Source organism: Phyllobates terribilis, unplaced genomic scaffold (genome assembly GCF_046119375.1).
Source record: "Phyllobates terribilis strain yellow unplaced genomic scaffold, ASM4611937v1 Scaffold_10__3_contigs__length_209671492, whole genome shotgun sequence".
Classification (NCBI taxonomy): domain Eukaryota; kingdom Metazoa; phylum Chordata; class Amphibia; order Anura; family Dendrobatidae; genus Phyllobates; species Phyllobates terribilis.
In genome coordinates this window covers 152,498,653-152,525,759 of record NW_027362770.1, presented here as the reverse complement: position 1 = coordinate 152,525,759, position 27,107 = coordinate 152,498,653, and the positions used below count along the sequence as shown (strand labels likewise).

Genomic DNA, 27,107 nt, shown 5'->3' with positions numbered 1-27,107 from the left:
CCTACACAAGACTATTTTCAACAGATATATTTTTGTGTCACAACAGTCAGGAGACACTACTGTTTTTCTTTACGGAACAAAATACCAAAAGCTGAATAATAGAGATTTTTTACCGTGGGATTGGAAAACCACAGTTATCGTTTACTGGGGTATACCACACTTTTTTAAATAGAGATATTTGCGGCTGAACAGTGAGCGACACACTCAAACTGCTTTTTTTTAGATACCAAAGGCCCAAAACTGGATAGTACAGCGATTTGACCCGTGGAACTGCGAAACCACACTGGGATGTCGGGTCTACCCAAGACTATTTTCAACAGATATAATTTTGTGTCACAACAGTCAGGAGACACTACTGTTTTTCTTTACGGAAAAAACTACCAAAACCTGAATAATAGAGATTTTTTACCGTGGGATGGCAAAACCACAGTTATTGTTTACTGGGGTATACCACACTTTTTTAAATAGAGATATTTGCGGCTGAACAGTGAGCGACACACTCAAACTGTTATTTTTTTTAGATACAAATTGCCCAAAATGGATAATACAGAGGTTTGAACCGTGGAAGTGCAAAACAACACTTCTGTTTCTCTAGCCTACACCAGACTATTTTCAACAGTTATATTTGTGTCTGAAAAATCAGAGACACGCTTTTTTTTTGGGGGGGGGGGGGGAGACACCAAAAGGTTAATAAGATGGGTATTTGTACAATGTGAAGGAGGAAAAAAAAAGGAGAATTTAGATGGAAAAAAAAGGATTTTTCCTGGCCCCCGACACCTGGTGCTAAGTCCAGCAATTTCAGCAACATGAGCACACAGGACTGTAATGCAGCGTTTGCTGGTATAACCACTGTGTCTCCTATACAGCCTGCCTGCACTGGTATCTGGGATGGATATTAGTCCTGAAAAGGACTGTTTGTTTGTTCTGGCAGCCTTTACAGACCCTACACTAACTATTTCGCAGTTTATATCTCTCCCTAAATCAGCAGCTCTGTCCCTACACTGTCTAATCCGGAGCGACTGTGTCCAAGATGGCGGCGCCCCGTTTTAAATACTCGAGGTGACGCTGTGCGGCCAGCCAATCACTGTAATGCCCACAACCAACATGGCTGCAGCATTACAGTGACTGGCTGGCAATCCCTGCATGTTCATTGGCTCTGTAAAGAGCGCCAAACATGCAGGGCGGAGACCCGAGCTCCCGCCCGAGTAACCCGGAAATGCTCGGTGCTCGCCGAACATCCCGAGTAGCATGATGCTCGGGCGAGTACCGAGCAGTGTCGAGCATGTTCGCTTAACACTAGGTGCTACGCCAGATGACCTGGCCTCCACAGTCACCAGACCTGAACCCCATCGAGATGGTTTAGGGTGAGCTGGACCGCAGAGTGAAGGCAAAAGGGCCAACAAGTGCTAAGCATCTCTGGGAACTCCTTCAAGATTGTTGGAAGACCATTTCCGGTGACTACCTCTTGAAGCTCATCAAGAGAATGCCAAGAGTGTGCAAAGCAGTCATCAAAGCAAAACGTGGCTACTTTGAAGAACCTAGAATATAAGACATATTTTCAGTTGTTTCACACTTTTTTGTTAAGTATATAATTCCACATGTGTTAATTCATAATTTTGATGCCTTCAGTGTGAATGTACAATTTTCATAGTCATGAAAATACAGAAAAATCTTTAAATGAGAAGGTGTGTCCAAACTTTTGGTCTGTACTGTATGTCCCCCATCTTGGTATATATTTTCCTCATCCTGGTATATATGTCCCTCATCCTGAGCCCCTTCCTGGTATATATGTCCCCAATCCTGGTATATATGGTCCACATCCTGAGTCCCTTCCTTGTATATATTTCCCCCATCCTGGTATATATATCCCCCATCCTGTTATATATATATGCCCCCCCCATCCTGGTATATATATCCCCCATCCTGGTATATATATGCCCCCCCATCCTGGTATATATGCCCCCCATCCTGGTATATATGTCCCCCACCCTGTGCACTTTCCTGGTATGTATGTCCCCATTCTGCCGCTGTTCTGTAACGCATAAAAACCCAATTCTACTCACCTTCCCCAGCTCCAACATTGCGCTGCGTCGTAGTCTATAGCAGGGGCAGAGGCCGGCAGCACACATCGGCGTTCCTGCTATAGGCGACGTATGACGTCACTGCCATGCGCCACCTGCCAAAGTCAGCTGCTGGCCTCTGATTGGCCGGTGGCATGTATTGTGGTGCAGGGACCAGGCTGGTCTCTGTGCTGCAATACATTTCAGCTCGATGTGCATCCTCAGAAGCACATCCAACTGAAATAGGTGCTGTCATGGGCAGACCCCCCCTCCCACATAGGCCTGGTCAGATCATTACGCCCCTGATGGAAACGCATTCAGGGTTTCTCTGAATATATTCTGTACTTTCTACAGATATTGGAGTAACTTTAAAACAGTTTGCCATGACTTCCAACACCGTTGCTTCAGGCTGCAATCTTTGTACATTCTCCATACCCGTAGCACTCTACCATGGGTACTACGCTCTACAATAATATACAATCTTTGTGATATCTCTCCCTCTCCTCGGCATATTGCCTTGTGTGTTAATTCCAGCCTGTGTGATCTGCCCTCCCTGATAACTTGGATTCTTTACTTCCTCTCCTCAATTTGATCTGCCTTATACAGTCTCCTTTTCCCTACTAGTATCTAACAACACTAAAAGGGCAAAATCAGAGACAGTAAATCATGTCATCCCTGACAGGAACACTGTGTTCTTAGATCTATGTCATAAGCAGCAGCACAGTTAGCTATGTGAAGAAGTTACACAAAGTCTACAGCAGCAAAATGGTTGGAAATTTTTCATGAACTCTGGTTAGAAAGTTGCTTAAATATGCATTTGAAAGCAAAAAAAAGTGGAAAATCCCTTTAAACTTCTAGTATGTAACAATACTAATACAGCACCATTATAAATGTATGTACAAGTATCATCTCGTCTCCTCATCCTTTGTATTATTAATTTTATAGAGTACATTAAAAAGTTTGTAGCAGGTTAGGATATGGGAGTCCATTTTTTCAGAAATGATGCCATTGTTCTTCATAGGCTTTTTTTAGTATTGCAGCTTCAACACAATAAATTTGACTCAACTGCAGTACCATACTCCACCTATGGATACAGGAGGCGGTAGTGATTTTAGAAAAAGGACTAATGCAACAAACAGATGGATCTTTTGACCCCCTTTAGACACAAGAGACGTGATTACTACCTCTGCACCCACCGTATACCTACACCCCAGTATATAGTACATGCTTATTCTTGCCATTGAAGGTAATATCATGATAGGTTATGCTTTGAAGTAGGCTTCATATTATAATCTGCTGTGGGGGGAATATCACAACCCGCACACATGATGTTATGCTGATACTTTCTGCATAGATATCGGCAAGAACTTCTGCGCCGCACGTCATCTAGAATAGAAGATAATATGCTGCTCATGACATCTCTGATCTGCACCATCTGTCCCACCGCCGGATACGACTAACTACTAATTATATGGAGAGTTTAGAAAATCAGTTTCGAAATGGAAATAGTCGGGAGGATTTTAAAGGAAAGTCTAGTCTTATCCTAAAATCAGGACGATGACATTTTTGTATCACGTAAAGCGTTGTACGAATGATTCCGTGTAGTCTGAAGCGCTTCCGTTCCAGTGTTTATCCTCTTAATAGATTGCAGTCACCATGTTATACAGCACTGTGTACTTACAATTGCTCATTTTGCCTTTCTACCCAATTAATTATTTTCTATTCCATCAGGAATTGAAGAAGGGGTGGAGCTGGGCTGCCAGAGACTTTACGGCAATGTAGAATTGTAGTTCTAATGATGACTCATGAAGGGAAAATTAACCTCCTGTTTCTACATAGAGCGTAGAAGGATTCAGCTAGTCAGTTTTTAATCACATGATGTAAAAAGAGAAGAATTAGCTGGGTAGAAAGGCAAAATGAGAAATTGTAAGTACACAGTGCTATACAATAAAATGATCGCAATATATTAAGAGGATAAAAACTAATGATGACTCATGAAGGGAAAATTAACCTCCTGTTTCTACATAGAGCGTAGAAGGATTCAGCTAGTCGGTTTTTAATCACACGATGTAAAAAGAGAAGAATTACCTGGGTAGAAAGGCAAAATGAGAAATTGTAAGTACACAGTGCTATACAATAAAATGATCGCAATATATTAAGAGGATAAAAACTAATGATGACTCATGAAGGAAAAATTGACCTCCTGTTTCTACATAGAGAGCAGAAGGATTCAGCTAGTCAGTTTTTAATCACATGATGTAAAAAGAGAAGAATTAGATGGGTAGAAAGGCAAAATGAGCAATTGTAAGTACACAGTGCTGTATAATATGATGACTGCAATATATTAAGAGGATAAAAACTTTGATAGGAGGAGGAGGAGTAGTGCTTCTTTAAAGGGGTTGTCCCAAACTATCTGATTGGTGGGAGTCTGACACCCAACGCCTCCACTAACCAGAATATGCATCTACAACACCACAGCTCCACACACTGTGTAGTGGCCGCTGGGTATTACAGCTCAGGCCCTATTGAAGTGAATGGGAGCAGAGCTGCAGTACTTGAGAATAGCGCCATCGGCTGGTCATAGAGATTAGCTGATTGTTTCATATTCTGCGTAGTAGTGGAAGAGATAACTGATACAAATGAGGAATACCAAGCGGGAGTCACAATTAATGGTGCAAATTGTTTCCTTTTCTTGCAGTATTTGGCTATTCTGATCTCAGTTTATACAGCAGAACTTGCCGCTGGCGTTCTCTCCTATATGTACTATGAGACGGTAAGTACTATCCTATGGGATCGTCATTATAGTATCTAGTCAAAACTAGAAGACAAGAGGATCTTCTGAGGGGCCCACGTTCTGACTTCTATTACCATCAAACCTTGACGCCTGACTTAGGATACAAGCCAAACCAGAATCTCAATTTACAGATAAGTGTTTCAAGGTGTTGCCCCTCATCAGTGCAAAGTATGAGATCTGATTTGTCTAGGTGAGAGGTATCTGACTGGGGTCTAAGTGGTAAAGTTTCTCTAATAGGTGGTGCAAGAGTTCTAGTCCTCTTCCTCTCTGAAGAGACAATTTGCATATTTAATTTCCCACAGGAGCATACATTGCTTTTAAGTCTCCTCACACTGACATGCCAGGCTTGGCTTGTCACTCTCCACAAGAAGAAACATTACCCCTTAGAACCCTGTTGAGAGCCTCTCACCCAGCCAAATCAGTTGTCATACTTTGCACCGATGAGGGTCAACCCCCCCGAAACACTGTGCCTGAAAATTTAGATTCTGGTTTGGCTTTTATTCTAAGTCATATTGCAAGGCTCGTTAAAGAGTCAAAAATTGACTTTTAGGATCGCTGTTTCCAATAGGTGGCGCTACAGTTCTCTTCCTCACTGAAGAGACAATTTACAGACTAAGATGAAAGAAACTTGTTTCTTCCATTCGGATGAAATTTGAACCCTGCAGCTATAGGAGAAAAATATCACTAACTGGCTGAAAAAATGCAAAAACTCTACAGGGGAAAAATGGGTAAAATGTGTAAAATTGTGAATGATAGTCCAGATACCTTAACCCATTAATGCTCCATGATGTATATATGCGTCATGCTAATCATGTGAGCACTAACTTTTTACCTGAGTAATCAGATAACCAGGTTCCTGTTCAAACTGCGGGGAACGCTGAGAACATTGATTCTCACAGTTTAACCCCCTCAGATGCTGCTGTCAATGGTGACCGAAGCATCTACAGTGCCTACAAGTAGTATTCAACCCCCTGCAGATTTAGCTGGTTTGATAAGATGCAAATAAGTTAGAGCCTTCAAACTGCAAACGAGAGTAGGTTTTATGAACAGAAGCATAAATCTTACAAACCAAAAAGTTATGTTGCTCAGTTGAATTTTATTAAATTTTCAACATAAAAGTGTGGGTCAATTATTATACAACCCCTATGTTTAATATTTTGTGGAATAACCCTTGTTTGCAATTACAGCTAATAATCGTCTTTTATAAGACCTGATCAGGCCGGCACAGGTCTGTGGAGTTATCTTGGCCCACTCCTCCATGCAGATCTTCTCCAAGTTATCTAGGTTCTTTGGGTGTCTCATGTGGACTTTATTCTTGAGCTCCTTCCACAAGTTTTCAATTGGGTTAAGGTCAGGAGACTGACTAGGCCACTCCAACACCTTGACTTTTTCCCTCTTGAACCAGGCCTTGGTTTTCTTGGCTGTGTGCTTTGGGTCGTTGTCTTGTTGGAAGATGAAATTACGACCCATCTTAAGATCCTTGATGGAGGAGCGGAGGTTCTTGGCCAAAATCTCCAGGTAGGCCGTGCTATCCATCTTCCCATGGATGCGGACCAGATGGCCAGGCCCCTTGGCAGAGAAACAGCCCCACAGCATGATGCTGCCACCACCATGCTTGACTGTAGGGATGGTATTCTTGGGGTCGTATGCAGTGCCATCCAGTCTCCAAACGTCACGTGTGTGGTTGGCACCAAAGATCTCGATCTTGGTCTCATCAGACCATAGAACCTTGAACCAGTCTGTCTCAGAGTCCTCCAAGTGATCATGAGCAAACTGTAGACGAGCCTTGACATGACGCTTTGAAAGTAAAGGTACCTTACGGGCTCGTCTGGAACGGAGACCATTGCGGTGGAGTACGTTACTTATGGTATTGACTGAAACCAATGTCCCCACTGCCATGAGATCTTCCCGGAGCTCCTTCCTTGTTGTCCTTGGGTTAGCCTTGACTCTTCGGACAAGCCTGGCCTCGGCACGGGAGGACACTTTCAAAGGCTGTCCTGGCCGTGGAAGGCTAACAGTAGTTCCATAAGCCTTCCACTTACGGATGATGCTCCCAACAGTGGAGACAGGTAGGCCCAACTCCTTGGAAAGGGTTTTGTACCCCTTGCCAGCCTTGTGACCCTCCACGATCTTGTCTCTGATGGCCTTGGAATGCTCCTTTGTCTTTCCCATGTTGACCATGTCTGAGTGCTGTTCACAAGTTTGGGGAGGGTCTTAAATAGTCAGAAAAGGCTGGCAAAAGAGATCTTTAATCCACACATGTGAAGCTCATTATTCTTGGTGCCTGAACTACTTCTTAATACTTTAGGGGGACCAAACAGAATTCTTGTGGTTTGAGGGGTTGAATAATAAATGACACTCTGAATTAACTTTTAACGTTTTAAAAAAAAAAAAAAAAAAAAAATTGCTGCAGTGCATTTCCCACTTCCAGGCTGATCTACAGTACAAATGTCACAATGCCAAGTAAATTCCGCTTGTGTCAACCAGCTAAATCTGCAGGGGGTTGAATACTACTTGTAGGCACTGTAAGTAGTTAGACAGAGGGAGGAAACTCCCTCAGTCAGCCCATAGATACGTTATCATTGCAGTTGGAGGCCTATTAAACCCTGCCAGAGACAATGTCTAATAGATTGGGCATAATACACCGCAATACAGAAGTATTGCAGTGTATTATATAAGCAATCAAACTCACTGAAGTTCAAATCAGCTAGTGGGACTAAAATAAAGAGTTTAAAAAAATTATAAAAATAGATGTTTAAAATAAAATAAATAATAATAAAAAATAAAAAATAAATAAATATATGTAGATAATTATTTATTGTTATATATATATATATATATATATATATATATATATATATATATATATATATACTGGATATATATATATATACAGTATAGACCAAAAGTTTGGACACAACTTCTCATTTAAAGATTTTTCTGTATTTTCATGACTATGAAAATTGTACATTCACACTGAAGGCACCAAAACTATGAATTAACACATGTGGAATTATATACTTAACAAAAAAGTGTGAAACAACTGAAAATATGTCTTATATTCTAGGTTCTTCAAAGTAGCCACCTTTTGCTTTGATGACTGCTTTGCACACTCTTGGCATTCTCTTGATGAGCTTCAAAAGGTAGTCAGCGGAAATGGTCTTCCAACAATCTTGAAGGAGTTCCCAGAGATGCTTTGCACTTGTTGGCCCTTTTGCATTCACTCTGCGGTCCAGCTCACTCCAAACCATCTCGATGGGGTTCAGGTCTGGTGACTGTGGAGGCCAGGTCATCTAGCGTAGCACCCCATCACTCTCCTTCTTGGTCAAATAGCCCTTACACAGCCTGGAGGTGTGTTTGGGGTCATTGTCCTGTTGAAATATAAATGATGGTCCAACTAAACGCAAACCGGATGGAATAGCATGCCGCTGCAAGATGCTGTGGTAGCCATGCTGGTTCAGCATGCCTTCAATTTTGAATAAATCCCCAACAGTGTCACCAGCAAAGCACCCCCACACCATCACACCTCCTCCTCCATGCTTCACGGTGGGAACCAGGCATGTAGAGTCCATCCGTTCACCTTTGATGCGTCGCACAAAGACATGTTGGTTGCAACCAAAAATCTCAAATTTGGACTCATCACACCAAAGCACCGATTTCCACTGGTCTAATGTCCATTCCTTGTGTTCTTTAGCCCAAACAAGTCTCTTCTGCTTGTTGTCTGTCCTTAGCAGTGGTTTCCTAGCAGCTATTTTACCATGAAAGCCTGCTGCACAAAGTCTCCTCTTAACAGTTGTTGTAGAGATGTATCTGCTGCTAGAACTCTGTGTGGCATTGACCTGGTCTTTAATCTGAGCTGCTGTTAACCTGCGATTTCTGAGGCTGGTGACTTGGATAAACTTATCCTCAGAAGCAGAGGTGACTCTTGGTCTTCCTTTCCTGGGGCGGTCCTCATGTGAGCCAGTTTCTTTGTAGCGCTTGTTGGTTTTTGCAACAGCTCTTGGGGACACTTTCAAAGTTTTCCCAATTTTTCGGACTGACTGACCTTCATTTCTTAAAGTAATGATGGCCACCCGTTTTTCTTTACTTAGCTGCTTTTTCTTGCCATAATACAAATTCTAACAGTCTATTCAGTAGGACTATCAGCTGTGTATCCACCTGACTTCTGCACAACACAACTGATGGTCCCAACCCCATTTATAAGGCAAGAAATCCCACTTATTAAACCTGACAGGGCACACCTGTGAAGTGAAAACCATTTCCGGTGACTACCTCTTGAAGCTCATCAAGAGAATGCCAAGAGTGTGCAAAGCAGTCATCAAAGTGAAAGGTGGCTACTTTGAAGAACCTAGAATATAAGACATATTTTCAGTTGTTTCACACTTTTTTGTTAAGTATATAATTCCACATGTGTTAATTCATAGTTTTGATGCCTTCAGTGTGAATGTACACTTTTCAATGTCATGAAAATACAGAAAAATCTTTAAATGAGGTGTGTCCAAACTTTTGGTCTGTACTGTATATATACAAATTTATTTTTTATTTTTATTATTTTATTATTTTTTTTTAGCATTTTTTTAAAACTTTTTATTTTAGTACAGTATATATATTTTCAGTATATATATATATATATATATATATATATATATATATATAAAATTTTAGTATATATATGTATATATCCTTTTTCTACCTTATCCATTTCTTATATATGTGGCATATTAAAATAATAATGATTAATCAAAAATACATAATGTGCCACCATGTCCAAAAAGTGTGCGCCATAAAAAAAATGGCAGAATTGATTGTTTTTCTTTATTTGCCTCACAAAAATTGCAATTAAAAATAAAAAACAAAAAAAATCACATGTACCCTAAAATGGTACCAATAAAAATGGCAACAAGCAAAGCTAGCCCTTTTACAGCTCCATTGCCAGAAAAAAAAAAAACGTTGTAGTTTTACAATATAGCAACACAAAAACATTTTTTTTTTATGGATTCTATTGCACAAATTTATCAATACAGAAATAAAAAAATATATAAAAAGAAGACAAAACTAAAAAATATCAACTTTTTTCAATACACTACCCCAAAATGTTACCATTAAATAATACAACTGGGCCTGCAAAAGCCGTCATATGGTTACGTAAAAAAAAAAAAAAACATTAATAAAAATTGAAGTTAAAAAAATCACAGAAAAAACTACATTAAAACTGCCTGCTACTGCAAAATGAACTACATGTTTTTCTACGAATAGATAAGTGAAGAACTTAAAGAAAGTCTTAACGAAACCATTGTACACCACTATGGACTACCAGGGATGGAAGACATGACTTATGCCATTGATCACTTACAACAGGATGTAAGTTTTAATGATACTGATGTATTGGGGCCCCTCAGTCACCAGGGCCCGGATATGACTTTATACAATGCTGTAATTCAGTCATTAGTCAAAGCTCTGGACAAGGATAGAAAGACAATCAATCATGACAGGCATATCAATATTAAGTGATTATAACAATACCCTTATAAGAGTTTTCTATTTTGTCTTATTTTTAACTAATTTTTACTAAATGGAAAACGTCAATAAGCAGGTCTGGTATTGTGATAGGTTGTTTTTAATAAGTAGTGTTAAAATGCGTCAAATCGCAGGGCTTACAGGTATTTTAATAAGCCAATCACACACACAAGAATAGTGGCAGATCCATCACCGGCAACCTGCTGACGGTTTCCAGGTTTATTCAATGATAGTGTCTTTTTGAAATGTAGTTGGTCTTTTTTTACCTGTACATTGCAGTTTAGCTGTTGTGGCAGTGCAAGTTATGAAGACTGGAGTTACAGTTTTTACATCAGTACAGAAGTATATAGCGGTCAAAGGAAAGTGCCTGACAGCTGCTGCAAAACTATGACAATAGCCTGTGGGGAACGGGACCACCCCTCCAATATATATAAAGTAGAGGTAAGAGATAATACATGGCTTCGTATACCTGCTTCTATCCCAATATCCTTTGGGAAATGCCAGAGATGGTTGGCATTGGTGGGCTGGGTTGTGCTCCTCCTCCACACCTCTGTCTTTTCCAACGCGAGATAGACAAGGGTAAAAAAAAAAACTTCCAAAATTGCTGATTTCTTAGAGGGGTTCACCAGGGCCTGGGAGAATAGCCAACTCTTACAGAAATCCACTGATCTCCAATTGTTCCTGGATCCTCCCAGAGAGTTGGCAAGCAGTCTCCCCAGTCAAAGAGGCCGAGATCAGTGGGGAGACCACATTGAAAATTAGAAAAAAATTAGAGGGATCTATACTATCATGCCACACAGCATGATGCCCCCACAGTATCCACCATGTATAGTATTATGCCCACACAGTATGATGCTTCCAAAACACAGTATGATGCCCCCACAGTACATTACACAGTATGATACCACTAGTCACCCAGACACACACCATGATGCCCCTACAGACCCCCTTCATACATTATGAAGTCACCTCACCATAAGATGCCTCCAGATTCTCCTCAAACACAGTGTGATGTCCCGTGTCTCCTCCAACACAGTATGATGCCCCCAACTTTCTCCGCATACACAGTATGATGTCCCCACAGCCCCCTACATATATTATGAAGCCTCCACACATTATGACACATTATAATACCCCAAATGTTTCTCCCCACACAGTACAATGCCCACAGACCTCCTCAATACATTAAGAAGCCCTTACACATTATGATGCCCTCAATATCTCCCCTAACACAATATGATGACCTCAGTGTCCCCAACACACAATATCATACTGCACAAACCCCTACATATATTATGAAGCCCCCACACATTAGGATACCCCACATGTCTCTCCCCACACAGTACAATGCCCCACAGACCTCCTCAATACGTTATGAAGCCCTTACACAGTATGATGCACCCAATATCTCCCCCCAACACAATATGATGCCCCCAGTGTCCCCAACACACAGCATCATACCCCACAACCCCCTACATATATTATGGAGTCACCACACATTAGGATACCCCACACCTCTCCTCATACTGTACAATTCCCCACAGACCTCCTCAATATTTTATGAAGCCCCCAGACATTATGATACCCCAAATGTCTCAACCCACACCGTACAATGCCCCATTGACCTCCGCAATACATTATGAAGCAGTATGATGCCCCCAATATCTCCCCCGAACACAATATGATGCCCCCAGTGTCCCCAACATACAGTATCATACCCTACAGCCTCCTACATACAATGGATACGGAAAGTATTCAGACCCCTTTAAATTTTTCACTCTTTGTTTCATTGCAGCTTTTTTTCTCATTAAAGTACACTCTGCACCCCATCTGAACTGAAAAAAAACAGAACTGTAGAAATTTTTACAAACTTATTAAAAAAGAAAAACTGAAATATCACATGGTCATAAGTATTCCGACCCTTTGCTCAGACACTCATATTTAAGTCATATGCTGTCCATTTCCTTGTGATCCTCCTTGAGATGGTTCTACTCCTTCATTGGAGTCCAGCTGTGTTTAATTAAACTGATAGGACTTGATTTGGAAAGGCACACACCTGTCTATATAAGACCTCACAGCTCACAGTGCATGTCAGACCAAATGAGAATCATGAGCTCAAAGGAACTGCCCAAGGAGCTCAGAGACAGAATTGTGGCAAGGCACAGAACTGGACAAGGTTACAAAAGAATTTCTGCATTACTCAAGGTTCCTAAGAGCACAGTGGCCTCCATAATCCTTAAATGGGAGAAGTTTGGGACCACCAGAAGTCTTCCTAGACCTGGCAGTCCAGCCAAGCTGAGCAATCGTGGGAGAAGAGCCTTGGTGAGAGAGGTAAAGAAGAACCCCAAGATCACTGTGGCTGAGCTCCAGAGATGCAGTAGGGAGATGGGAGAAAGTTCCACAAAGTCAACTATCACTGCAGCCCTCCACCAGTTGGGCCTTTATGCCAGAGTGGCCCGACAGAAGCCTCTTCTCAGTGCAAGACATATGAAAGCCTGCATAGAGTTTGCCCAAAAACACATGAAGGACTCCCAGACTATGAGAAATAAGATTCTCTGGTCTGATGAGACGAAGATAGAACTTTTTTGTGATAATTCTAAGCAGTATGTGTGGAGAAAACCAGGCACTGCTTTTCACCTGCCCAATACAATCCCAACAGTGAAACATGGTGGTGGCAGCATCATGCTAGGGGGGTGTTTTCAGCTGCAGGGACAGGACGACTGGTTGCAATTGAAGGAAACATGAATGCGGCCAAGTACAGAAATATCCTGGATGACAACCTCTTCCAGAGTGCTCTGGACCTCAGACTTGGCCGAAGGTTCACCTTCCAACAAGACAATGACCCTAAGCACACAGCTAAAATGACAAAGGAGTGGCTTCAGAACAACTCTGTGACCATTCTTGACTGGCCCACCCAGAGCCCTGACGTAAACCCAATTGAGAATCTCTGGAGAGACCTGAAAATGGCTGTCCACCAACGTTCACCATCCAACCTGACGGAACTGGAGAGGATCTGCAAGGAAGAATGGCAGAGGATCCCCAAATCCAGGAGTGAAAAACTTGTTGCATCATTCCCAAGAAGACTCATGGCTGTACTAGCTCAAAAGGGGGCTTCTACTCAATACTGAGCAAAGGGTCTGAATACTTATGACCATGTGATATTTCAGTTTTTCTTTTGTAATAAATTTGCAAAAATTTCTACATTTCTGTTTGGGTGCAGAGAGTACTTTAATGAGAAAAAAATGAACTATTTGGAATTTACCAAATGGCTGCAATGAAACAAAGAGTGAAAAATTTAAAGGGGTCTGAATACTTTCCATACCCACTGTATATTATGGCATCCCCACACATTAGGATACCCCACATGTCTCTCCCCACACAGTATGATGCCCCACAGACCTCCTCAATACATTATGAAGCCCTTACACAGTATAATGCTCTCAGTATCTCCCCCAACACAATATGATGCCCCCAGGGTACATAACACAAAGTGTCATACCCCACAACCCCCTACATATATTATGAAGCCGACACATATTAGGATACTCCCCCCATACTGTGCATGATGCCTCCAGTCGCCACACACTGTATGATGTCCTCACAGTCTCCCTAAACAAGGTTGTACACGTGGCGTGACACACCACTGTTCTGCCAATATATGACCATATGACAGATAATTGTGCCGGTCATAAATATCCATCAATCCCATAATTGTATATTATCCAAACATTTCTGATATTGTTCCTTCTCATTTCAGGGAGGATGTATTACTATACTGCAAGAATTTATACAGGAGCATCTTCTACTCATCGGAGCGGTTTCGATAGGCATCGCCTGCTTTCAGGTAGAACACATTCAGGGACATGATTCAGTTGTTTGGCAGCAATTCTTTCTGCTACAGAGCTCCAATCCTAATGTCAAGTAAAGTGGGTAAAAATTGCATTTACAACATCAGAAACTCAAGCAGAATGATATTTTGCTTTCAGATTTAAACAATAAAGGATAGTACTGCCTGAAGCTGCCACTAGGGGGAGTTAAGGAGCTTAGTGCATACTGTTCATGTATTATACTTAGCAGTGGCGTAATTAGAGTCCAATGGGAGCTGGTGCAAAAATTTGGACCTGGGCCCCCACCTACTGTACATGTTGGTCATATGTATTAGCTGTGTAGCATTCTAAATCCTAATGTCACCTATCCTTAACCCCTTCCTGGTATATTGTCCTCCATCCTGGGCCCCTTCCAGTAATATCGTCCCCCATCCTGTGCACCTTTAAGTAAAAATGTCCCCCATCCTGGGCCCCTTGCAGTAATAATGTCCAACATCCTGCACCCCTTCCAGTAATAATGTCCCCAGTCCTAGCCCCCTTCCAACTATAATGTCCCCATCATGAGCCCCTTCCTGTAATAATGTCCCCATCATGAGCCCCTTCCTGTAATAATGTCCCCATCATGATCCCCTTCCTGTAACAATGTCCCCATCATGAGCCCCTTCCTGTAATAATGTTCCTATTCTGGCCCCTTCCTGGCATAATGCAAGCCAACTTTTCCTATGCTGTGATTTCTCCCTTCCTTTGCTGGCATTAGTCTCTGGTATGCATTTCACCTAGTCACTGTTCTATACCCACCCTTATTTACGACCTCCTTGTTTACTCTGGCTTAAATATCCTGCATGTGGCCCAGTGTAATTATCTGATATAGATGAGCAGAGGCCACTCCCCTCTGTTTAACAGCTGCCTGCGCTTTGTAGCAAATATATTTGTGAGCTGTACATCTGCAGGATGCGTTGTCTGCCAGTGTACCATACAAGTGTAGCATAGAAGTGTACAGCTCTGAATTAGTCCTGAATTGGAACTGAAGGGAACTGAAGGTAGCTGGATACTTAGTCAAAGTAAACAATGTTCCTGTTTGTTTTCACTCTCTCCTCTATAATCCTTCACTTTCTACTAACCCCCTAATCCCTACACCTAGTAAGGAACTGGTCATCTCTTCCTCCATCCTCCCCATCCACCTCACCTCCTCCTCAGAACTATTCCTCAACATACAATCCTGCATCTCTAAGCACAGACAGCCACCTCATGCTCTCTCCTGCTCCCACCTGCTAACACTTTCTCGGCTCCTCCTCACTGCTGGCGATATCTCTCCAAATCCCAGGCCCTCCAACACATCCCCACAGTCACTTCTACCTTTCATCCTAAATCTAGCACACATTTACGCAACCTCGCTAACCTTATACCCATCCGCCAAGCCCCCCACTTCCCCAGTCCCACTAACAGGAGCTCTATGGAAGTCTAAGGATCACACCCATCCTCAAAAAGCCATTCCTTGACCCATCCTCTCTGTCTAGCTATCGCCTCATATCACTACTCCCCTATGCCTCAAAACTACTGGAAGAACACGTCCATCTTGAGCTGTCCTCCCACCGCTCCTCCTGCTCCCTGCTCCCTCTTTGACCGCCTCCAATCTGGCTTCTGACCGCACGATTCTACTGAAACTGCCCTGACTAAACTCACCAACCACTTATTGACTGCCAAATCCAAGCGGCACTACTCTGTCCATCTTCTGGATCTGTCATCTGCATTTGATACAGTAAACCATTCCCTCTTACTACAGACTCTCATCTCTCGGCATCACAGACTTGGCCCTATCTTGGATCTCCTCATACCTAACAGACCAGACATTCAGCGTCTCCCACTCACATACCACCTCCTCACCTCGTCCCCTATCTGTCGGTGTCCCCCCAGGCTCAGTTCTAGGACCCCTGCTCTTCTCCATCTACACCTTCGGCTTGGGACAACTCATAGAGTCTCACGGCTTTCAGTATCACCTCTGTGCTGATGACACACAGATCTACCTCTTTGGACCCGATATCTCCTCCTTACTAACCAGAATCCCACACTGCCTGTCCCATATTTCATCTTTCTTCTCTGCTAGATTCCTAAAACGTAATATGGATAAAACTGAATTCATCATCTTTCCACCATCTCGTTCAACCCCCCCCATCTGACCTATCTATCAAAGTCAATGGCTGTCCACCCTCTCCCATCCTGCAAGCTCGCTGCCTCGGAGTAAACCTGGACTCTGATCTCTCCTTCAAACCTCATATCCAAGCTCTTTCCACGTCCTGCCGACTCCAGCTCAAAAATATTTCCCGGATCCGCACATTGCTCACCCATGAATCTGCAAAAACACTAGTGCACGCCCTCATCATCTCCCGCCTCGACTACTGCAACCTGCTCTGTGGCCTCCCCTCTAACACTCTCGCAACCCTCCACTCTTGACCCAACGGGTCTCTGTGCCGCAATACATTTCTGTTGAATGTACATCAAGCTGAAATAGGTGTTGGCTGGCCCCCCTCCCGTACCCTCTGCGACCATGATCCTTACACCCCTGATGCTTAGTTATACCACAGTATGTCGTAACGTAAGCTCTATGCTCCCTCTAGTGGTAACAGAAGACAGACACGATTTTCATTATTTTATCTACACTTTTAGGCAGAAGGTTTGAAGCTCTATATCAGAAAAAAATGGATCTGAAATCAGTATTAAGATATTTGAAGAAATGAATCATCCACATTAACACAAACCCGTCATTAAATGTTAGAAAACATGGCTCACCCATTATTTTATTTATTTTTTTCCCATTTTTTGACCTTTTGTTTTATTGATTTATTTTTTTTCAGTCTACATAGCCACTAAAAACGGGCAAGAAATTAAAGTGTTGAGATAGATATAGATGTTTTTTGCCGATATAGATTTTTTTTTATTATTATTATTTTGATTTTTTTTCTTTTATTGACTAAATAAAAAATCAGAACTTTAAAAAAATATATATTTGTTTAGTGTCGCCATTTTTGAGTAAAGAGCCAGTGATTTTATTGATACCATTGCCATTTTGGGGTACATACTTTGTTTAATTACTTTCCAATGTATTTTTTTTAGGGAGGTGCGGCAATCGAACAACGACAGTTCTGTTTTTTTTCTTTTTTTTCTCTTTACGGTGTTTATCATACTGGTTGATTCATTTTATATCTTGATAGATTGGATTCTTACAGACAAGACGATGCCGAATATGTTTCTTCATTTTTCTTTATTTTTAATTTAAAGTTTAACATATTTTTTTTTCGTCCTTTTGGGGTCTTGAACCTGCGGTTTGACCGCTTGTTCTTTATACTAGAATACTGTAGTATTGTACTATACAGTGAAAATCAGGTTGTCTTAGCTGCAGGGTGGTCTTCATGGGAAGACCAAGATGGTAACAATGGTTGCCTTCATCGAGCCAAGACAAGACATTGTGGGCTCATAACTGCCTTATATCTGCAACCAGTCCGTTGAAATGCCACTGCCAGTGATTGACAACGGCATCTAAATGGTTAAAAAGCAGCAATCGGAGCTTGCTCAGGTCGCTGTTGTTAGAGGCAGGTGCTGGCTGTATAATACAGACGGAAAGGGAATGAACTATGGTGTGAATGGTGGATCCTGTGTTATCTACTGTATATAGAGGTGTTATCAGTCATCGTACAGGAGGAGGAGGGGGTGAGCTGTGACATCACCTATTGTGAATGGTGGATCCTGTGTTATCTACTGTATATAGAGGTGTTATCAGTCATCGTACAGGAGGAGGAGGGGGTGAGCTGTGACATCACCTTTTGTGAATGGTGGATCCTGTGTTATATACTGTATATAGAGGTGTTATCAGTCATTGTACAGGAGGAGGTGAGCTGTGACATCACCTATTGTGAATGGTGGATCCTGTGTTATCTACTGTATATAGAGGTGTGAGGTGTTATCAGTCATTGTAGAGGAGGAGGTGAGCTGTGATATCACCTATTGTGAATGGTGGATCCTGTGTTATCTACTGTATATAGAGGTGTTATCAGTCATTGTACAGGAGGAGGAGGTGAGCTGTGACATCACATATTGTGAATGGTGGATCCTGTGTTATCTCCTGTATATAGAGGTGTTATCAGTCATTGTACAGGAGGAGGAGGTGAGCTGTGACATCACCTATTGTGAATGGTGGATCCTGTGTTATCTCCTGTATATAGAGGTGTTATCAGTCATTGTACAGGAGGAGGAGGTGAGCTGTGACATCACCTATTGTGAATGGTGGATCCTGTGTTATCTCCTGTATATAGAGGTGTTATCAGTCATTGTACAGGAGGAGGAGGTGAGCTGTGACATCACCTATTGTGAATGGTGGATCCTGTGTTATCTACTGTATATAGAGGTGTTATCAGTCATTGTACAGGAGGAGGAGGAGGAGGTGAGCTGTGATATCACCTATTGTGAATGGTGGATCCTGTGTTATCTACTGTATATAGAGGTGTTATCAGTCATTGTACAGGAGGAGGAGGAGGTGAGCTGTGACATCAGCTATTGTGAATGGTGGATCCTATGTTATCTACTGTATATAGAGGTGTTATCAGTCATTGTACAGGAGGAGGAGGAGGTGAGCTGTGACATCACCTATTGTGAATGGTGGATCCTGTGTTATCTACTGTATATAGAGGCGTTATCAGTCATTGCACAGGATGAGGAGGTGAGCTGTGACATCACCTATTGTGAATGGTGGATCCTGTGTTATCTACTGTATATAGAGGTGTTATCAGTCATTGTACAGGAGGAGGAGGAGGAGGTGAGCTGTGATATCACCTATTGTGAATGGCGGATCCTATAGTATCTACTGTATATAGAGGTGTTATCAGTCATTGTACAGGAGGAGGTGAGCTGTGATATCACCTATTGTAAATGGTGGATTCTGTGTTATCTACTGTATATAGAGGTGTTATCAGTCATTGTACAGGAGGAGGAGGAGGTGAGCTGTGATATCACCTATTGTAAATGGTGGATCCTGTGTTATCTACTATATATAGAGGTGTTTCATTGTTATTATTCTTGTGATGATAATTAGACTGATAATAATTCTTTTGCACAGAACAGAAAGCATGAGTCTAGTATAAGGCCTAGTGGTCAGAATGAACAATTGCAAGATTTTGATTTTATTTAATAGATATAATGATAAGGAAAATACATTCTAATTTCTTTTGAGCCTGATTTAAACAATAGCTCTTTCTCTGATTACACCTTCCCTTTAAACTTAGCTTTTATTCCATCTCTGCTTCCACTTCTCAGCGCTGGCATGATATACTGTCTCATGCCATGAAAATATTAGGTAATTTGTAATGTAACAGCCGGGATCCTCCTGTCACTGCTTGATCTTCTTAAAACAATAGACATGTTCCTTGCTCTCGTGGCTTCTCCACTGAATCTAAATCAGAAATGATAATAATTTAGCGGATAACGAATACAACTGAGATTTTATTGTAATTTGGAGAACTGAATGACAATGTCTCCATCTGCTGGACAAACTGTAATACTGCCGCCTCAGTGTTACTGAACCTTTCTACATATTATAGGGAATTGAGTGTAAAAATACTGCAGTTCCTTCCACAGTGGGCAGTCACTCTGCTGGAAAAAAAACACTGTTAAAGGGGAAGCAGCAATAAATAAAAACTGCAGTCCTTTCATTCTCAAGGTCAGTGGATATTAAGAATTAGCCTGATTGTCTGGGGTAGCGCATTCCAGAAAACTGGTGCAGCACTAGAAAAGTCTTGTAGTTGCTGGACAGAAAGATGAGCCTGGCTGCTGCATATGAGAGGGTAAATTTTAGAAAGTAATAAAGAGAAAATCCTAGAATACACCATGACTTTATCATTTAGAAATACCCCTTTAAGGTTGTGCCCACCCAACTCCTTTAAGAAAACCACAAATAACACAATGATTTAATTCATCTGCTTGGTTTGTTCCTTTTATGTATAGATTTTGATGTTTTTTCTGCAAAGTGGTGATCGACTCTTCTATTTTCTTATGTTTTTCAGCTGGCCGGAGTGACGCTGAGCGCTTGTTTCCTGCATATCCTCTACAAAGAAGAAAAGGAGGCCTACAATGCCATATAAGCAAAAAATATCCCAGCTCCACATATCAATTTTCAGACTTAAGGCAGATATTTCATGATACAAAATTATATACATTATTATATAGATATTAGACCTGATGATAATGGTCTACTTACTTTGAAAATCCATGTAAAAATGGCTGTATAATTGTGATATTAAGAGCATTTTTGATTAGTCCAGTTAGAAAGCAGAAGAGTCAAAGTGCATTCAGTCTCCGCCAACCCAGCATGACTGACAGCTGCAGCTTATACTGAGCAGTGTGAGATCTCAACAGGGAGGAGGGACACTGAGGCATTGCCAATCAGGCTAGGTGAGCAGAGATTGAATTAAACTTACATAAAGGATTATACAGTCATTCTGATGTAGATTTTCAAAGTAAATACAGCATCCATATCAGGCCTTAGAGATCTATTTAGTAATGTATGCAGTTTGTGTTGTGAAACCAGGCCACGCATCTGTTTTTCTGCACAAAAAACATGGTACCAATAAGTACAAAAAAAAGTAACTGCTTTTTCACAGCTGGGAGTTTGTTACATTTGCATCACACAATTTTTTTGTCAAGTACAAGTACAATGCCCACAGTCATGTCAGAGCACAGGGAGAATAAACACAGTGATGTCCCAGTACAGGGATAATGCACACAGGCATGTCACAGTACAGGGATAATTCCCGCAATGATGTAACAGTGCATGGATAATGCGCACAGTGATGTCACAGTACAAGGATAGTGCACACGGTAATGTAACAGCACAGGAAGAATAAACATAGTGATGTCACAGTACAGGAAGAATAAACATAGTGATGTCACAGTACAGGAAGAATAAACATAGTGATGTCACAGTGCAGGGATAATACACACAGTGATGTCACCGTAAAGGGATAATACACAGTGATGTCACAGTACAGGGATAATAAACACAGTGATGTTACAGTTCAGGGATAATACACACAGGGATGTCACAGTAAAGGGATAATACACACAGTGATGTCACAGTACAGGGATAATGCACACAGTGATGATACAGTACAGGGATAATGCACACAGTGATGATACAGTACAGGGATAATGCACACAGTAATGTCACAGCACAGGGAGAATAAACATAGTGATGTCGCAGTACAGGGGTAATGCACACAGGGATGTCACAGTAAAGGGATAATACACACAGTGATGTCACTGTACAAGGATAATACACACAGGGATGTCACAGTACAGGGATAATGCACACAGTGATGATACAGTACAGGGTTAATACACACAGTGATGATACAGTACAGGGATAATGCACACAGTAATGTCACAGCACAGGGAGAATAAACATAGTGATGTCGCAGTACAGGGGTAATGCATACAGTGATGTCACAGAACAGGGATAATAAACATAGTGATGTCACAGTACAGGGATAATGCATACAGTGATGTCACAGCACAAGGGATAATAAATACAGTGATGTCACAGTACAGGGAGAATGCACACAGTGATGTCACAGCACAGGGAGAATAAACATAGTGATGTCACAGTACAGGGATAATGCACACAGTGATGTCACAGTACAGGGATAATAAAAACAGTGATGCCACTGTACAGGGATAATTAACACAGGGATGTCACAATATACAGTGATAGTGCCCACAATGATGTAACAGTAATAATGCACATAGGGATGTCACAGTACAGGGATAATACACATAGGGATGTCACTGTGCAAAGATAATGCCCACAGTCATGTAACATCCCAGGGATAATAAACAGGGACAGTGCCCACAATGATGTCACAGTACATGGGTAATACATGCAGTGATGTCACAGTACAGGGAGAATGCACACAGTGATGTCACAGCATAGGTGCAGTGCAAAGTGAAATTACACCACATGGACAATGTGCACCGTGACATCACAGTACATGAATATGGCGCACTGTGATGTCACAGTACAGAGAGGATGTGCACAGTGATGTCACAGTACAGAGAGGATGTGCACAGTGATGTCACAGTACACAGAGGATGTGCACAGTGATGTCACAGTACAGAGAGGATGTGCACAGTGATGTCATAGTACAGGAATTATACAGACAGATCATGCCTTATACACCATGCTATCATGGCAAAGGAATAAAGTGAAGCTCACCAAATACACAAGTATTGCTGACTTAGGAGACGCTTGTCCCAGGCGCTGTTAACCCATGCTACGCTTAATGGGGCCACATTCAACTATCCATATCCCCTTCCATTATCTATAATCATCACTAACGAAATCTTTATGATTGGAAATTGACCCCATAGACACTAGTACACATTCTAATCCCATACGCTCATTGTCCAGGCTGATTATCTCAGATAGCATTGTCTAGACAGGATACATTGTAGCAAACACTCAGCTGTGAGAAATATATAGGTTTCTGTTCAATGACAGCAAGCAGGGATAAAAATTATAAGAACTGAGAGCAAAATTAAAAGTCAGCGCACAATGATCAAGCTTTAATTTAGAATGATGAAATGAATTAAGAGGATGGCTTAAAGGGATTGGAGACTTTTTTTTTTTTTTTTACTTAAATGCATGTAATCGGGGTGAAAAATCATTTTTGCAATTGGGTCTAGTTAAAAAATTTTGCACCGTTCAGTTTCTATAGCCTTTGTTTTGCACTGTTTGTTGCCGGCTACAAAATGAATTAACTGAGTATCCGTCAGTCAGCTCACGATGACGGTCTTTTGAAGAGTCTGTAATTCTTTTATCTGTCTTTTTCTTAGCTCCTCTCAGCTGCTTTCGGAATGCTGACCACATCAAAGTTGAATGTGCAGAGAACTAAAGAGCCTATAAAAGGAAAACAGTGCAAAATATTTAATGAAACCCAATTGCAAAAATGATTTTTATCCCCAAATACATTTAAATCCCCCCCCCCCCCCAAAAAAAAATTGTGGGCTACCACTTTAAGAACCCTTTTACATAGTCAATATGCTTGTTTGAAGGCCCCCTATACATGGACTGATGCACATTGTAGAGGGATGATCAATAACTAGTGCAATCGATTGCTCCTCATGCAATTTGCATGTTATCAGTAGCACTTCCGTTTCTTAAAGGAGAAGTTGTGCTGCCAACAGTGATTATTTTTTAGATTGTAGTCTTGGATTCCCGAACTTATTCTCTGTTGAAAAACCCTACTGATTGGCACAGTATGTTACTTGGGCTCTCTTCCTTCCATTCCTTATGTCTTGCTTAGACAGTGCCATCTCACCAATGTGAAGGACAAAATTAATGATGGTTCTTTACAAGCCTGAAGAAGGAATTACTCCTGAAACATTTCTGTAAACTATGTTACAAGTGATGTATCACAGTGCTGTCATGTGAATAAAATATATTACGACATTATGAAATGTCGGCTCTTTCTTCTTGAGTTTTGACTTTCCTCTCATTGTTACATCACTTCTGATTCCTATTAGTGTAGGCATGATAGGAGTGCAATGAGAGCGAATGAGAAAAATACAATGCAGGAACGGCAGGGAACTGTAGTTCTATGGTGATGTCATTGAGGAAGAAGGTCCCAGCAGGGAAGTACACAGCTAGATCCTCTGATGATGTACAAATTGTCACAGCCAAGAAGAAATTCACATTATCATGTATCTACGACACTAAAAACACATTTAATTAAGAAAAAACTAATCCTCAAAAAAAGAAAAGAATATACCCTATGCTATAGTATGTTATACTTATGCAGGCGCCCCTGCATGGTTTCCCTTCCCCCTCCGTGCAGGGATGCCAACATTCTCACCGCCCTGTCCCCTGGCGCTCTCTCTGCTTCCTGTGTCCTGACAGCACGCCCAGTGCATGCGCTCTGCCCTATTCTTAAAGGGCCAGCGTGCACCTGCTAAGATGCCCCCAGACAATAGCTGGGAGGCATCTTGTATAAAAGGCACCCTCCCCAATAGGGATGTCCCTGAGCAACATAGTGTCTTTAGTGAGTGAAGTGTGCCACTAGTGAGTAGTTAGGTCCCCTGGTCCTTGTGTAGCTAGGTCCTGAACATGAACACTGATCCGTGTGTGGCCAGTGCCTGAACCTCATCCCCTGGTCTCTGTGAGGCCAGTTCCTGTACCTCATCCCCTGGTCCGTGTGTGGCCTGTGCCTCAACCTCGTCCCCTGGTCCATGTGTGGCCAGACTTGAATTCACTCCCCTGGTCCGTGTATGTCCAGTGCCAGAACTTGTACTCTGTATGTCCGGACTGCTACAACCAGTCTCCGAATCCAGATCTGTCTGAGACTCCATGTCAGTATCGCTCTGCGTGACAATCCAGAAACTGTGTAGTCTGAACCGAGCTCAAGTGAGTGTCAGCATACCTGACTCCTGGGGTCAGCAGCTGCAGTACCGGGGACTGCCTAGTAGTGGTACCTGGCGGCTACCTGCAGCTCAAGCCTGACTCCACCATCAGGAGCTCCACCTGGTAGCCGCTTAGCTACGCCCCTTCTAGGTAAACCTGGCCCTATGGCACAGTGGGTCCATGAACCACGTGCACCACCTGTGGGCATGACAGTAATTTTGAGAAAATCTGGATAACAACCAGCTACCATTATGGCTTTCTGTTACCAAACTTTACTGACCCATGAATGGTAAAAATGCTACATCCACCACAAAATGTGATTGTATTATTGTAGGTGTTTGGTAAAGGATGGATGTGGATGTATATATTGTTCAAGTAATTACCACATTCCTTATATATATATATATATATATATATATATATATACAGTACAGACCAAAAGTTTGGACACACCTTCTCATTTAAAGATTTTTCTGTATTTTCATTACTATGAAAATTGTACATTCACACTGAAGGCATCAAAACTATGAATTAACACATGTGGAATTATATACTTAACAACAAAGTGTGAAACAACTGAAAATATGTCTTATATTCTAGGTTCTTCAAAGTAGCCACCTTTTGCTTTGATGACTGCTTTGCACACTCTTGGCATTCTCTTGATGAGCTTCAAGAGGTAGTTACTGGAAGACCATTTCCGGCAATCTTGAAGGAGTTCCCAGAGATGCTTAGCACTTGTTGGCCCTTTTGCCTTCACTCTGTGATCCAGCTCACCCCAAACCATCTCGATTGGGTTCAGGTCTGGTGACTGTGGAGGCCAGGTCATCTGGCGTAGCACCCCATCACTCTCCTTCTTGGTCAAATAGCCCTTACACAGCCTGGAGATGTGTTTGGGGTCATTGTCCTGTTGAAAAATAAATGATGGTCCAACTAAACGCAAACCGGATGGAATAGCATGCCGCTGCAAAATGCTGTGGTAGCCATGCTGGTTCAGTATGCCTTCAATTTTGAATAAATCCCCAACAGTGTCACCAGCAAAGCACCCCCACACCATCACACCTCCTCCTCCATGCTTCACGGTGGGAACCAGGCATGTAGAGTCCATCCGTTCACCTTTTCTGCGTCGCACAAAGACACGGTGGTTGGAACCAAAGATCTCAAATTTGGACTCATCAGACCAAAGCACAGATTTCCACTGGTCTAATGTCCATTCCTTGTGTTCTTTAGCCCAAACAAGTCTCTTCTGCTTGTTGCCTGTCCTTAGCAGTGGTTTCCTAGCAGTTATTTTACCATGAAGGCCTGCTGCACAAAGTCTCCTCTTAACAGTTGTTGTAGAGATGTGTCTGCTGCTAGAACTCTGTGTGGCATTGACCTGGTCTCTAATCTGAGCTGCTGTTAACCTGCGATTTCTGAGGCTGGTGACTCGGATAAACTTATCCTCAGAAGCAGAGGTGACTCTTGGTCTTCCTTTCCTGGGGCGGTCCTCATGTGAGCCAGTTTCTTTGTAACGCTTGATGGTTTTTGCAACTGCACTTGGGGACACTTTCAAAGTTTTCCCAATTTTTCGCACTGACTGACCTTCATTTCTTAAAGTAATGATGGCCACTCGTTTTTCTTTACTTAGCTGCTTTTTTCTTGCCATAATACAAGTTCTAACAGTCTATTCAGTAGGGCTATCAGCTGTGTATCCACCAGACTTCTGCACAACACAACTGATGGTCCCAACCCCATTTATAAGGCAAGAAATCCCACTTATTAAACCTGACAGGGCACACCTGTGAAGTGAAAACCATTTCCGGTGACTACCTCTTGAAGCTCATCAAGAGAATGCCAAGAGTGTGCAAAGCAGTCATCAAAGAGAAAGGTGGCTACTTTGAAGAACCTAGAATATAAGACATATTTTCAGTTGTTTCACACTTTTTTGTTAAGTATATAATTCCACATGTGTTAATTCATAGTTTTGATGCCTTCAGTGTGAATGTACAATTTTCAAAGTCATGAAAATACAGAAAAATCTTTAAATGACAAGGTGTGTCCAAACTTTTGGTCTGTACTGTATATATATATATATTACAGTCAGGATAAAAGCTAAGTACACCCTCTTTGAATAATATGGTTTTACGTATTAGGAAGGACATAAATAAAAATCCATACTTGACCAAAATGCAGAAGCAATGTGTGAAAAATTAAAGCACTCCTCCTCTTCCTCCTCCCATCAAAACTTTTATCCTCTTAATATATTGCCATCATCATATTATACAGCGCTGTGCACTTACAGTTGCTCATTTTGCTTTTCTACCCAGATAATTCTTCTCTTTTCCAATAGGTCTATGACATCACATGAATAAAACTGACTAGTTGAATCTTTCTAAGCTCTATGTAGAAACAGGAGGTCAATTTTCCCTGCATGACTCATGAGTCACTGCATAAGTTCCTGCCTGGGGGGAGGAGTGGTGTCGCTGGGTAAG

At 41.8% G+C, this 27,107-nt stretch overlaps 1 protein-coding gene across 2 annotated transcripts in view; it reads left to right on the top strand.

The window, feature by feature from the left end:
• LOC141164555 (tetraspanin-11-like) overlaps positions 1–23,699 on the top strand; it is a 112,997-nt gene extending 89,298 nt beyond the window's left edge. For both annotated transcript variants that reach the window (XM_073649941.1, XM_073649940.1), the window contains 5 exons: positions 4,759–4,833; positions 10,111–10,215; positions 10,651–10,812; positions 14,129–14,215; positions 20,249–23,699. In XM_073649941.1, coding sequence (XP_073506042.1) covers positions 4,759–4,833; positions 10,111–10,215; positions 10,651–10,812; positions 14,129–14,215; positions 20,249–20,326 — 507 coding nt within the window. In that variant the 3' untranslated portion in view covers positions 20,327–23,699. The remainder of the gene's footprint in view (positions 1–4,758; positions 4,834–10,110; positions 10,216–10,650; positions 10,813–14,128; positions 14,216–20,248) is intronic.
• The last annotated feature ends 3,408 nt before the right edge of the window (positions 23,700–27,107 follow it).